Source organism: Danio aesculapii, chromosome 10 (assembly GCF_903798145.1).
Source record: "Danio aesculapii chromosome 10, fDanAes4.1, whole genome shotgun sequence".
In the NCBI taxonomy this organism is placed as follows: Eukaryota; Metazoa; Chordata; class Actinopteri; order Cypriniformes; family Danionidae; genus Danio; species Danio aesculapii.
Window position 1 is genome coordinate 32,775,310 of NC_079444.1, and position 13,482 is coordinate 32,788,791.

General features: G+C 36.9%; 2 protein-coding genes across 7 annotated transcripts in view; both read right to left on the reverse strand.

Moving 5' to 3' along the window:
• rabgef1 (RAB guanine nucleotide exchange factor (GEF) 1) overlaps positions 1-519 on the reverse strand; it is a 128,238-nt gene extending 127,719 nt beyond the window's left edge. For all 6 annotated transcript variants that reach the window (XM_056466559.1, XM_056466558.1, XM_056466557.1 and 3 more), the window contains exon 1: positions 467-519. The gene's annotated coding sequence lies outside the window, so the exon portion shown is untranslated. The remainder of the gene's footprint in view (positions 1-466) is intronic.
• Positions 520-1,478: 959 nt separating this feature from the next.
• kctd7 (potassium channel tetramerization domain containing 7) lies at positions 1,479-10,475 on the reverse strand. The gene is made up of 4 exons (XM_056466869.1): positions 9,958-10,475; positions 6,522-6,691; positions 6,165-6,343; positions 1,479-3,039 (listed from the first exon to the last, which is right to left on the reverse strand). Exons 1-4 carry the CDS (start codon positions 10,255-10,257, stop codon positions 2,663-2,665), a joined length of 1,026 nt encoding a protein of 341 aa, XP_056322844.1. The 5' UTR covers positions 10,258-10,475; the 3' UTR covers positions 1,479-2,662.
• Between the last annotated feature and the right edge of the window lie 3,007 nt (positions 10,476-13,482).

Consider the following 13,482-nt stretch of genomic DNA (forward strand, 5'->3'; position numbering starts at 1 on the left):
AGAACAAACCAAAAGGAAAAGCACAATTTAAACGTCAATTATAATTTTAAATGAATAAATACTTTAAGGACAAACTTTGATCTCCTATATTAGCTAAAGTTAACATCGATGACACTAAACTTAGCGTATATTAGATTCACTTACATTCATTTTATTATTTTATATCTTATTTGACATTTAAGTCCAGTAATTTGAGGTTATTTTGTCTGCTTATTTTAACACGCGGGCAGAAACTAATCTAAGGCTTATTTTATTTACCGAAAATAACAAAATGTCATTCAATCCGCCGCAGGCAAGCAAACACGTCAAGCTAGCAAAACAGCTACGTGGCTAAAAACAAACGCAACTTGCGGTTGGCAATATATGGCATAACGCTGTAACTTTCCGTTTATAAATAAGCAAAAAAACATATTTAAGAAATGAATGGCAAAATACAGTGTTTAATCTTAAAATAGAGGACATATACCTCGTCAGCGGTCTCTTCTCCGGGTCACAACGACGTCATATCTAGGCGACTGGTGACGTAGAGGCAATGGGTGGGCTGAGCTCGAAATGTCAACATTTACTATTACGAAAAATGTAACCATTCAACAATTCCAGCTTCTTCTTTTAAATGGCTGGCCACATATAACATAAATTGAAACGTTACTTGGAATCCCCCACTTAAGTATTTGCTAACTAACAAAGTAAAAAAAAAATTACATACAAAATATCACATAGATGCTATCCTTGTAATGCATAGGTCTGAAACTCAATTCCTGGAGGGCCGCAGCTCTGCACAGTTTTGCTCCAACCCTAATCAAGCTCAGAAAATCAAACTAATCAAGGTGTTTGATTAGAGTTGGGCAAAACTGTGCAGAGCTGCGACCTCCCAGGAATTGAGTTTGAGTATAAATATATATGCTAGATATTGAAAACAAATGTACATCTTGTGACTTGGAAGAAACCATTCTGCATCATTCTTGTGAATGTAATTGTGTTAAATAATTTTGGACGGAACCATGTAAAATAAAAATAAAAATATATATCTCTCAGAAAAGACAAATGTTGATATTTGTTTAAATACTATTGGCATAATGTTCTTTTATTACAACTCTAAATCTTGCATTCAGTACATTGTTAATATTTTTATTATAATGGGTAAGTTTATTGTAAATTTAAGGGGAATCCAATTTTGGCTATTTTTTAATTGAATATAAGTAATATATTTTGTCTTTAATGGGCATTAAAAACGTATTTTAAAGGTCAAAAATGTTTTATTTATTTTTTAATTTAATTTAATTTTTTTTCCCTTTTTTCTTATCTGTATAATACAGATTGTAACAACATCTCCATTTTTTTCTAATGTTCCAAGTTCTTCACTCTGTTGTTAACAGTTTTTGAAATAAATAATAAAAAAGAAAGAAAAAAACATTACGAAAACATTATAATTTTTTTTATGAAGTTACAATCTCATAACGTTCAAAATACGTGGGAAATGCTTTTAATAGATTGCAAAATATATGGTTTATTATCAGCACATTAGGAGCCAGTACAATAATGCAATACAAACTGTATTCACCAAATGTACAACAGAAAACAAATATGCATCAGATTGAGCAACAAAGTTGAGCTCAGTTAGGATTATCAGAAGCATGGCTGTGACATATTCTGCTGCCAAAACACAAGAGAGCTCATGCAACTTCGTGTGGCCTTCACAGCTCTCAGAGCGAAACGAATAGAGGTTTCAGGTGGATAAAATATCAAATAATGCAATCGTTGAGGATTATGGCAAGCATGAACAAATGCATTTGGCAGCAGAAAATAATTTCAAAAAGTGTCAAAGTAGCAAAATAGGCTATTTAACCTGCAGAAAGTTGACTAACAGTCTTTGTATAGTATGATTTTAAATAAATATACTCATATTTAGGACATTTCGTAATTAATCTAGAAGCTTATTCTAAAAACAAAAGTATATTTAAATAAAAATAAAAAAATTATGCTTGCCTAAGGGGGGTGTTGTTTTTTCTGAAGGCTTTATGTGAAGCTTTGGGTGGCTATAAATGCTAGACCTTTGTATTCTAGATGAAGTCAGTTTCTGCTTAGATTGCTTGATCTATAATGCTTATTATTGGCAACATAACACAGGTCAGCTCCAATGTATATATAAATAAAACAAATGGAGTAAAACAATATCAAAAATACTGAAGAGGAGCAAGGTTTCCTTCTAAAGAAATGTGTCACAAGCAATGACAAATTTCCAATTTCCCATTAGGAGTGCAGTTGATTGAGTCTTGATCGAACTGTTAATACATTCAATACATCTAACACAAAAACATACTTTGCAGAGATGTCATAATAATAATAACAACAACAAAAAAAAACACTGTTTCACATCAGTTCACTTCTCTTGAGGACGTTCCAGAAAACCCCTGTAGATCTACAACTGAATTAAACAATTCTGGGTTTATTCTAAAGGAACAAGGAAGGTAAACAATAAAAAACAATCAATAGAGCTGCCCATAAAGGAAATTTGGGGTTGCAAACCACAGCAACAGCAACAATAACAGCCATCTTATTCAGAAGCTTGTAGTTTCTTCCACTCGTTTTGAGTCCTGCTGGTTTCATGTAGACCACAGCAAACATCGCTTCAGATCTCAGTTCCTGATGAAACACCTCACCTTCACCACCAGGTGATTTTAAACTCATAGATGGGCCTTTTGCAATAGTAGTGATTGATAAGGTGTTTGTCGCAAACGCCGATGCATTGCTGGTCAGCAGAGATGCCGCGCTCTGCCAGATCGCTTACTATGCAGTGCAGAAGGTCATAAACATCCGCCACTGCCTCCCAGGGCCCGAAGGACACGTCGACCTCACAATGGTGCTCAAACAGCTTGGCCTCACTCTCTGAGCGCTCAAAACGCAATGAGTTGAACAGCGGTCTTTCATAAGGGGTGATGGGCATCTCTTCCTTGTACACACAGATCTTCAGTTTCGCAAAACGAGCCTTCCGCTGCATGGCACGGAGTTTCGCAATCTCCACGATGCGCTCCAGATTTTCTAGTGCAGAAAAAGGAGCAATGTTAAGTCAATTCAAAATTCCCTTTTATTTATGATTTCTACAGGTGAAACAATATATTATCAGGTAATGATATGACAAACTACAATATTTTGTCTCATTTTCAGGCCCGTAGCCAGCCTGGTGAAAGGAATGGCTCTTTTTTTTCCTCAAAAGGTAGACCTTTTTGCAGTTATAGGCTTTATTTAGGCAACTATTTAATTATGAGATGTAAATACATTTTAAGCACTATTTTAGCTGAAAAAGCTTTATCATAACCAAAAAAAGTACATTCGAAAATTCATGGATAACAATAGCCAAATTCTTATTCAAATTCATTTTAATATTGGTCCCTTTTGGTGCTTCACAACTTTTCATTGGTCATTTTTTGTTTCAAGAATAAGGTCCAAGATTTAGAATTAAAGTTACTTGTGAAAAATTTTCTCTATTCAAAAACAGTAGCGAAAGATGATACACTTGTTTTCTTGCACAGCTGGATGTTGAACTCATGAAAAATAACTGTGTGCATTGGCCAAAGCTGATTAGCGGAGTCACACCGAAGCTACAGCTAACAGAGGATTTCACTTGGTCTAAAAACCTTTTTCAATTAGTTATTTTCACTATTTATGATCACTATTTCGAACCACCTGAATCCCCCTGGCTAGGGGCCTGATTTCAGAGTTATGAAAGTTTTGACAAATTTTATTTAGCATCAACAATGATACAGTGCACCCGGAAAGTATTGATAGCGCTTCACTTTTTTAACATTTTTTAATGTTACAGCCTTATTCCAAAAGGGTTTAAATTCATTTATTTCCTCCAAATTCTACACACAATACCCCATAATGACAATGTGAAAAAGACGTTTTGAAATTGTTGCAAATTTAATAAAAATAAAAAATCTGAAAAATCAGATGTACATAAGTATTCACAGCCTTTGCTCAATACTTTGTTGATGCACCTTTGGCAGCAATTACAGCCTCAAGTCTTTTTGAATATGATGCCACAAGCTTGGCACAACCTGTCTTTGGGAATTTTTGCCCATTCCTCTTTGCAGTACCTCTCAAGCTCTATCAGGTTGGATGGGAAGCGACAGTGTACAGCCATTTTCAGATCTCTCCAGAGATGTTCAATAGGATTTAAGTCTGGGCTCTTGCTGGGCCACTCAAGGACATTCACTGAGTTGTTGTGAAGCCACTCCATTGATAATTTGGTGGTGTGCTTTGGGTCATTGTCCTGCAGGAAGATAAACTATCGCCCCAGTCTGAGGTCAAGAGCACTCTGAAGCAGGTTTTCATTCAGGATGTCTCTGTACATTGCTGTGTTCATCTTTCCCTCTATCCCGACTAGTCTTCCAGTTCCTGCTTCACTGTAGGGATGGTATTAGCCTGGTGATGAGCGGTGACAGAGAATTTTGTTTCTTATGGTCTGAGAGTGCTTCAGATGCCTTTTGGTAAATTCCAGGCAGAGAGTGGCTTCTGTCTGGCCACTCTACCCTACAGGCCTGATTGGTGGATTGCTGCACAGATGGTTGTCCTTCTGTAAGGTTCTCCTCTCTCCACAGAAGAACGCTGGAGCTTTGAGTGACCATCGGGTTATTGATCACCTGCCTGACTAAGGCCGTTCTCCCCCGATCACTCAGCTTAGATGGCTGGCCAGCCCTAGGAAGAGTCCTGGTGGTTCCAAACATCTTCTGCTTATGGATGATGGAGGCCACTGTGCTCATTGGAACTTTCAGAGTAGCAGACATTTATCTGTATCTGTACCTACCCCAGCCTTGTGCTTCAACACAATCCTGTCTTGGAGGTCTACAGACAACTCAGACACCTTGTCTTCATGCTTGGTTTGTGCTTTGACGTGCACTGTCAACCCTGGGACCTTATATAGACAGGTGTGTGCCTTTTCAAATCATGTCCAATCAACTGAATTTACCACAGCTCAATTAAGAGCTTCACTGCAAAGGCTGTGAATACTTATGTAAATGTGATTTTTCAGCTTTTTTATTTTTAATAAATGTTAATAAAAATCTTTTTTCACATTGTCATTATGGGGTATTGTGTGTGGAATTTTGAGGAAATAAATTAACTTAATCCATTTTGGAATAAGGCTGTAACAAAAAAAGTGTAAAAAGTGAAGCGCTTTATGAATACTTTCCGGATGCACTGTATTGGATTGTACACGAAGACTAGAATTACAATTTTTTTAGCCATTAATTACAATTTCAGGCAGCTCAGGATATTTTTTTCTTATAATAACTCCAATAACTATACACTACCTGACAAAAGTCTTGTCATCAATCTCAGGTGAAGGAGCAACAAATAACAACTTGATTTCTAGTTGATCATTTGGAAAAGTAGCAGAAGGTTGAGTTTTCAGATGAATCATCTGTTGAACTGCATCTCAATCATTACAAATACTGCTGAAGACCTATTGGAACCTGCATGGACCCAAGATGCTTATAGAAATAAGTCAAGTTTGGTTAAGGAAAAATCATGGTTTGAAGTTCAGTATGGGGGTGTGCGAGAGATCTGCAGAGTGGATGGAAACATCAACATTTTAGAGGTTGCAAGACATTTGTGCTGCCCATTACATTACAAACCACAGGAGGGGGCAAATTCTTCAGCAGGATAGCGCTCCTTCTCATATTTCAGCCTCTATATCAAAGTACCTGAAAGCAAAGAATGTCAAGATGCTCCAGGATTGGCCAGCCCAGTCACCAGATATGAACATTATTGAGCATGTCTGGGCTAAGGTAAAGGAGAAGGAATTGAAGATGAATCCAAAGAATCTTGATGAACTCTGGGGTCCTATACTGTACATTATTTCTGTTAAGTGACATGACATTTGTCTAAGCTAGTCAGACCTTACTGTCCTAATTTAATAATAAAAAATCAAGGCATGACCATATTTTATTTTGGTAAAATTAGCGTAATTTATAGGCCTTTTTTTTTTTTATATAAGCCACTTATGATACCAAATGATCAACTAGAAGTCAAGTTATTATTTGTTATTTCTAAAACTTTGGTCAGGTAGTGTTTATAATAATGTAAAAAAATTGTGCAGTCCTTTTACTCTTACAAAAAACTATACATTATTATATAGTTAAGCCTCTAATCATTTATATTACCTTTATAATAGGGTAAGAGATCAAGAAAAGCTTGTCGCACTTTCTCTCCAGTGAGAGGCTGTGTGTCTTCCAGGTTTTCCAAAAGAGGTCCGATAGCATAATATTGAGCTTCTCTGTGCACGGCACGAACTCGGTCCCTCTGAGGCAGCTCACCCTCGCGCAAGAAATTCAGAATATCCCTAAAGCCAGAGAAGTATATACAAAGCTTCATATAAGCATGTCATTTTTTAACTGGATATCAAGCAGTTATTTAAGTAATCCACCAAACGCTATATTCAGCTAATCAAAATGTTTACTTTGTATTTCTGGGTTCTAGGCAGCAACCATAATCAGATATTCACTAATCTAAACACTTACCCAAAATATGTTCCGTCCCGGTCGATGAAATATCGTCCCTCTGCATCCCGGGGAATGTGGTGGCGGCCACTAAACATGGCGGCCAACATAGTGTCCTCATAACGTCGCAGGGTGGACAGCCGAGTGGTGAAATATGTTCCTCCTACATTCAAGGGGATGACCTCAGGAAACTGTGGAGAAAGAGGAGCGACGGAAATAGCATTTTTACATTAGTCTCAATGTTCACTAGCGTTCAAGAGTTTAGGGTTGGTAAGAATTTTTAATGTTTCATAACAAGGATTACAACATTCTGTCATTTTACATTTAATAATTTGGGATATCCTCTTACCCAAAGCGACTTACAAAATGAAGACAACAGAATAATCAATGTAACAAAAACATGTAACCTCTATAAGTCTCAGTTAATTCAATGCAGTGCACTAGATCAAACAGAAATAGAAGGTCAACTGTTGATATAAACGATGAATCATTAGGTCCTTCCAAAAAAGAATGGATAGTAATAGTGAAAAATATTATGTTCATTTAACCCTTGTTCACTGTTTACTACCCTTTTGTTATGTTAGGGATGAAAACATTAACTGAATTAACCTGCTGTAAAAATGCATCAGATTAATATTTCCTTCTTTTTTTTTTTTAGAAATCTGTTAATCAACCTCAGTCCTGATCAAAACTACTAAATGTTTTTAAAAATTACATGATTTTAACTCTTTAATTGCCAAGTTCACAAATAATGTCACTGATTTGGTGGGAAAAAAACACACAAAATGAAGTATTTTCAATACAAAAAGTAATTGTGGACTGGATTTTTTCCCCTTTAATCAGAGTCTTGGACGATTAGTAACAACATTGTCTTTGATGCATTGTTAGATTTTCATTTTTTCAATACACAGTCTTTGTTTTTGTTTACTCCATGTAGTTCTAATAGCTGAGATGCGTATTTTGATTTTCTCAGACACATCAAGGTAAGTGTGCAAAGGTCACTCTCACACACTCACAGACACACATATACACGCTTTAATTTGCTGTTATTCTCCATAAAAAATCCAGAAAATAAGCTTTTTTTGCACAGGCCTATCTAAAGGGTTAATGGTTCCAATTGATCAACAGTAAAAAATATTAATTTTAGCTCTTCCCAACAGGGAAAACCACCATCAATAAAAAAATGCATGATTAGATGGTGTCATGGCTTTGTAATAAAAATGTGGTTATAATGGAAGTCAATGGGGCAAAAACAGCCACCAACAGTAAATTAGGGAGAAAAAAAAAAATTAATCAAAAACATGCATCAAAGGCAATGTTGTTTCACATGTCCAAGATTGTGATAAAAGTTTTTAAAAATCCAGTCCACAATTACTTTTTATATTGAAAATACTTCATTTTGTGTGTTTTTTACCAAATCAGTGACATCATTTGTGAATTTGGCATTTAAAGAGTTAAAATCCTGAAATTTTCTAATCAGTTTAGTAGTTTTGATCCGGACTTAGGTTGATGAACAGATTTATGCCAAAAAATATTAATCTGAAGCACTTTTACAGCAGTTTATTTCAGTGGATGTTTTCATCCCGAACATAACAAAAGGGTAGTAAATTTGCCCAGAGTGTGTCTTTGAGGTTTTTTTTAAATTCAAAGCATTTTCTCAAAATATGTGTCAAAATAAGATTTGTCACTAAAATCATTCTGCAAACTGAAACACAAAAGGTTATGGCCAAATTAAGACCCAAAATCACCCCAGAGTGGATGAAAACATTCCCAACAGTACATAAGGGTTAAAACACCCATTTTCTATGCATTATTTCTAAATATTATTTTCTTACTGTGATGGCAAAGCAGAATCTCTAGTACTCCAATCTTCAGTGTCACATGATCATGCACAAATTATTCTAATATGATGATTTTTTTTTTAGAAACATGCCTTATTATCAGCTCAAATTATATTGCCAAAACAGATGCGCTGCTGCTTAATGTTTTTAAAGCACTTCTGTGCATTTTCTCTCCACAATTCTTTGATTCATAACATTTCAAAAGAGCAGCATTTCTTTTTTAACATTCATTCATTCAATTATTCATTTTATTTTCGGCTTAGTCCCTTTATTAATCTGGGGTCGCCACAGCAGAACAAACCAACAACTTATCCAGCATATGTTTTACACAGAGGATGCCCTTCCAGCTGCAACCCGTCACATACGGAAACTTCCATACACACTCATTCACACACATACACTACGGCCAATTTTATCTTAGCCAATTCACCTATAGCGCATGTCTTTGGATTTGTGGGGGAAACCGGAGCACTCGGAGAAAATGCTGGGAGAACATGCAAACTCCAGACAGAAATGCCAACTGGCCCAGCCGAGACTCGAACAAGCGAGGCAATTGTGCTACCCACTGTAAGTGTATTTTCTGTCCATTGTGTCCATTTCAAAAGTACTAAATAATATATAGGCCTACATAGTGAATCTTTCTGACTCCAAATTTTAAACCGTGCTGTATAACAAGCAGTTTTCACGTGCCCCACCAACAAAAACATTTTTGTATTGCATTTCTTAACTTCTAATGTCGCTATTTAACACACTCAATGCATTTTTTTTCAACACATCCCATAATTTCTAAAATATCAACCATTTGGTAGAGGTAGATATGTCGGTTTATGGTAAAAGTACCAGAAATAATACATATAGTTTAAAAAAATAAGAAAATATGAAGTGTAAGACCAACTTATTTAAAAAATAATCAAAATAAAACATTTTTGAATGCTAAATCATCTCGATTTTTTGAAGTATGCCATAACACATTACAGATTCTCATTTAACATACTTTCTTGTTGTTGTTTGTACACCAAAATCAAGTGTAGTAGTTGCAATATTGTAGTTGAATATTTTTGTTTGATTTTCTTGTAAACCAGCAATGCTGTGTGTGTACACCATTATTTACAGTCAAAATATGGTCAATCATTTGGTAAAGCAGGCAGATTAAAGTCTCCTTTAAGTACTGCTACAGTTGAAGTTCCTCTAAAACCCCGTTAGAAATGATAAACAAGGGTGTTAACCTAATCATATTACACATCCTAACAGGTCACACCGGGTTTATCAGCAGTAACTCTGCGGCGACAACTTTAGCCAGGACTTCGCAAAGCGCGATTACTTTAATCCAGCCAATGTTTTGACAGACACGCGACGGGAACCAATCAGAGGCGCCCTACTGGGAAAAGCAACCAATCAGATTGCGCCAATAAGGAGGCAAACACGCTCAATACATCTGTTGCCTATGGAAACGGTTATAATTAAGCCCTGGAAAACTTTGACGCTGATTTTCCAGATGATCTAATCTTATTTTTGCGGAAAAAAGCTATTAAACTCCTATGTATTTTACAGTTTAATCACATTTATAGTATAGTGATAAAAATAGCACATCCTCTGTTAAACCGCGGCGACTTTACCTCCTCAGGTGCGTCTAAAGTGCGAAGGGATTTGGCTAGATTCAGGTTAGCGACAGGAATGGCTGGTTTGCGGTACTCCTCTTCTCCTTTGTCCGCACCCGACATCGCATCCCCCGGTTTCTCAGAGTCACTCGCAGCCGAAAACACCACCATCACTCTGGGCTGAGGAGGGACCGTCCGCCCCTCCTGCGCGAACCTCCTCACCCGTGATGTTGCCATTTGAAGCGGAGCTGCTGCTGCGCTAAATGAAAGCGGAGGCGGTTCTCCGTTCGGGGTTTCTCCTGCTCCATTATGCTGCATGCACACACCCGACAGCAGGCTCGGTGATGGTGGAGATGAAGGCCCACTCTGTCAGCGACTGTTTTGATATCCTGGAAGGCGGCTGGGTTGCACAGCGCACCCCGAGCGAGAGGTGTGGTCTGTCGGCCGGTCAGGTGGATGTGAGGCTGCTCTTGTGCGCTGAAAAAACGCGTACGCAGGTGGCGTAGGTAAAAGCGCACTGCCGGAATGTTTTCAGATGTCACTGCGCTATCGGCGTAAACATAAATAGAGATTTACAAACGTGCGTAACTTGTGTACGCGCATTTCCACTAGCTTCGCGTTTATGTAGGGCAGAGTTGATATTTGTTCATTTTACGGGGCAGAGCAAAGCAAATAAAAAAAATAAAAGAAACACACAATATGCTTTGACCTGGAATACAAAGTTTTAAATACACTTTTATTAAATTATTTTATTTTACTAAATTATTAATGTATTTTTATTAGCTTTTAAAAAAATCTTTCATGTAATAAACATGCTAAAATAAGCAGGTAGTAGATATTTTTTTTCTGATCTAATTAAATAAAAAAGACGAGGTTACAGTGTTTAGACTTTAAAACACTATGGATAACTGTCTATTAAATAACTGTTAATAATAAAGATATATATATAAAAAAAATTGCCATAAGCACAAAAATAATATAACTAGAAATGTAAACATAAAAACGGTAATAGTACGTAGACATTTTTGAGAAATAATACCATGTCTCTAAAAAAAACAGCCTACTAATACTAATATGCTTGGTATTACGTATGTGAAAAAGATAGATTTGGGAAATCTACAGTTTGTAAATATTCCTCAATCTGTTTAGCTAAAATAGAATTATTTGGAACACAAAGATTAAAATATTGTATTTTATTTAAATATTCATTCATGTCTTTTCCTTCAGCTTAGTCCCTTTATTCATCAGGGCTCGCCACAGCAGAATGAACCGCCAACTTATCCAGCATATGCTTTACACAGCGGATGCCCTTCCAGCTGCAGCCCAGTACTGGCAAACACCCATACACTCTCACGTTCACACACACTAATACACTGCAGCCAGTTAAGTGTATTCAATTCACATATACTGAGCCACCATGTTGTCTTTTATTTAAATAGTTTTATTAAATTTAATTATTATCATTAATATAAACAGAAACTACAGCTGCATGATACCCAAAAAATATATGTGACATTGTTGAGTACTAGGATAATGATATTACTTGCGATTGAACATTTCCCTCAAGGCACATAACATTTATTTAATATTTTACACCTCACTGTGATACAGATTTTGCATAAACTATTGTGAAAACCATTGTTGCATTGCTATACGAACACTGATCTATAATATAGAATATATATCTATAATGTCTTCATTATATATAGATCAGTTGATGCTGATCATAGACTAAACTATCCTGATCCACTGATCTATATATAATGATACCTGTCACGAGATGGAGAATCACAAAACACAAAAATCCATGTGCAGCAATTTATTTTGACTAAAACAAAGGGGTTTCCTAATCTTGCACAGGAACTTCAAGCAAGATACAAAAATCTAGAAATGAGTCGAGACAAAAGAACTGACAAAAAATTAAAAAATAAGCAAATACAAAACTAGATAACCAAACAAACATACCAGACATGAGGGGCTAACAAAATCCCAAGGCAACTAAAACACAATACAAAAGGGTTTAAAAAGACAGGGCTAAATTAGCAAACAAGAGACAGCTGTAACAGAATACAATCAGAAGTGCAAAGGATTCTAGGAAATTAAGTTAAACTACAAAACAAGCTAGTGCCCTCAAGTGTCCAAAAGAGGGCACTGCAACATGTGACAGAGACCTATGTGATACCTACACTACACCAGTCACTTTATTAGGTACACCTGCCCAGCTTCTCGTTAATGCAAATTTCTAATCAGCCAATCACATGGCTTCTTCTCGATGCATTTAGGCATGTAGACATGGCCAAGACGATCTGCTGCAGTTCAAACAGAGCATCAGAATAGAGAAGAAAGGTGATTTAGGTGACTTTGAACGGGGCATGGTTGTCGGTGCTGATCTACTGGGATTTTCACGCACAACCATCTCTGGGGTTTACAGAGAATGGTCTGAGAAAAAGAGAAAATATCCAGTGAGCAGCAGTTCTGTGGGCGCAAATGCCTTGTTGATGCCAGAGGTCAGAGGAGAATGGCCAGACTGGTTCCAGCTGATAGAAAGGCAACAGTAAACTTAAATAACCACTCGTTACAGCCGAGGTATGCAGAAGAGCATCTCTAAACGCACAACACATCAACCTTGAGGCTGATGGGCTAAAGCAGCAGAAGATCACACCGGATGCCACTCCTGTCAGCTAAGAACAGGAAACTGAGGCTACAGTTGGCACAGGCTCACCAAAATTGGACAATATAAGATTGGATAAACGTTGCCTGGTCTGATGAGTCTCGATTTCTGCTGCAACCCTCGGATGGTCAAGATTTGGCATCAACAGCATGAAAGCATGGATCCATCCTGCCTTATATAAACATTCCAGGCTGGTGGTGTAATGGTGTGATGGATATTTTCTTAGCACACTTTGGACTCATTAGTACCAATTGAGCATTGTGTCAACGCCACAGCCTACCTGAGTATTGTTGCTGACCATGTCCATGATGACAATGAGTTCCATGTACTCAAATGGCCTCCACAGTCAACAGACTCAATCCAAAACAGCACCTAAAAGCGTCTGCTAAATGACTAAATGTTGAATCTACGCCAAGAAGGATTAAGGCAGTTCTGAAGGCAAAAGGGGGTCCAACCCGGTAGTAGTAAGGTGTACCTAAAAGTTTTACTCCCTTACATGCATACATTATTCACTATATATAGACATGTTTACTACATATTTATTACACCTCTATAGAACAAAAACAATACAAACATAAATACACGGAGGGACAGTTTAATAACAGTTTAAGAGATATTTTAACAAAAATGTGAAGTTTTATTTATAAAGATCAGTGGCCCTTAGCACACTTAAAACCATAGACTGTAAAAAACGTACAGTCTGTTATGTAATCACTATGACGTGTTAGCAGCATGAACGCCGCACCAATCGCTCATGTGGAATTTTTCTTCACGCACGGCATTGGTCGAAAGCTACTCGACCTGCAAAAGAAGCGCAGTTCTGATTGGTCGCTTAGCTGCACGCGGAAAAAGATGTTTACAGCTGATCTCAG

Bases quoted from the DNA above. Each gene is read 5' to 3' on its own strand.
- kctd7 (XM_056466869.1), bottom strand. From the start codon at position 10,257: ATGCAGCATAATGGAGCAGGAGAAACCCCGAACGGAGAACCGCCTCCG. The intron at 6,692-9,957 runs GTAAAGTCGCCG...CTTTCTCCACAG, and splicing joins CTTTAGACGCACCTGAGGAG to TTTCCTGAGGTCATCCCCTT. The intron at 3,040-6,164 runs GTAATATAAATG...TTTCTGCACTAG, and splicing joins TCTCTTACCCTATTATAAAG to AAAATCTGGAGCGCATCGTG.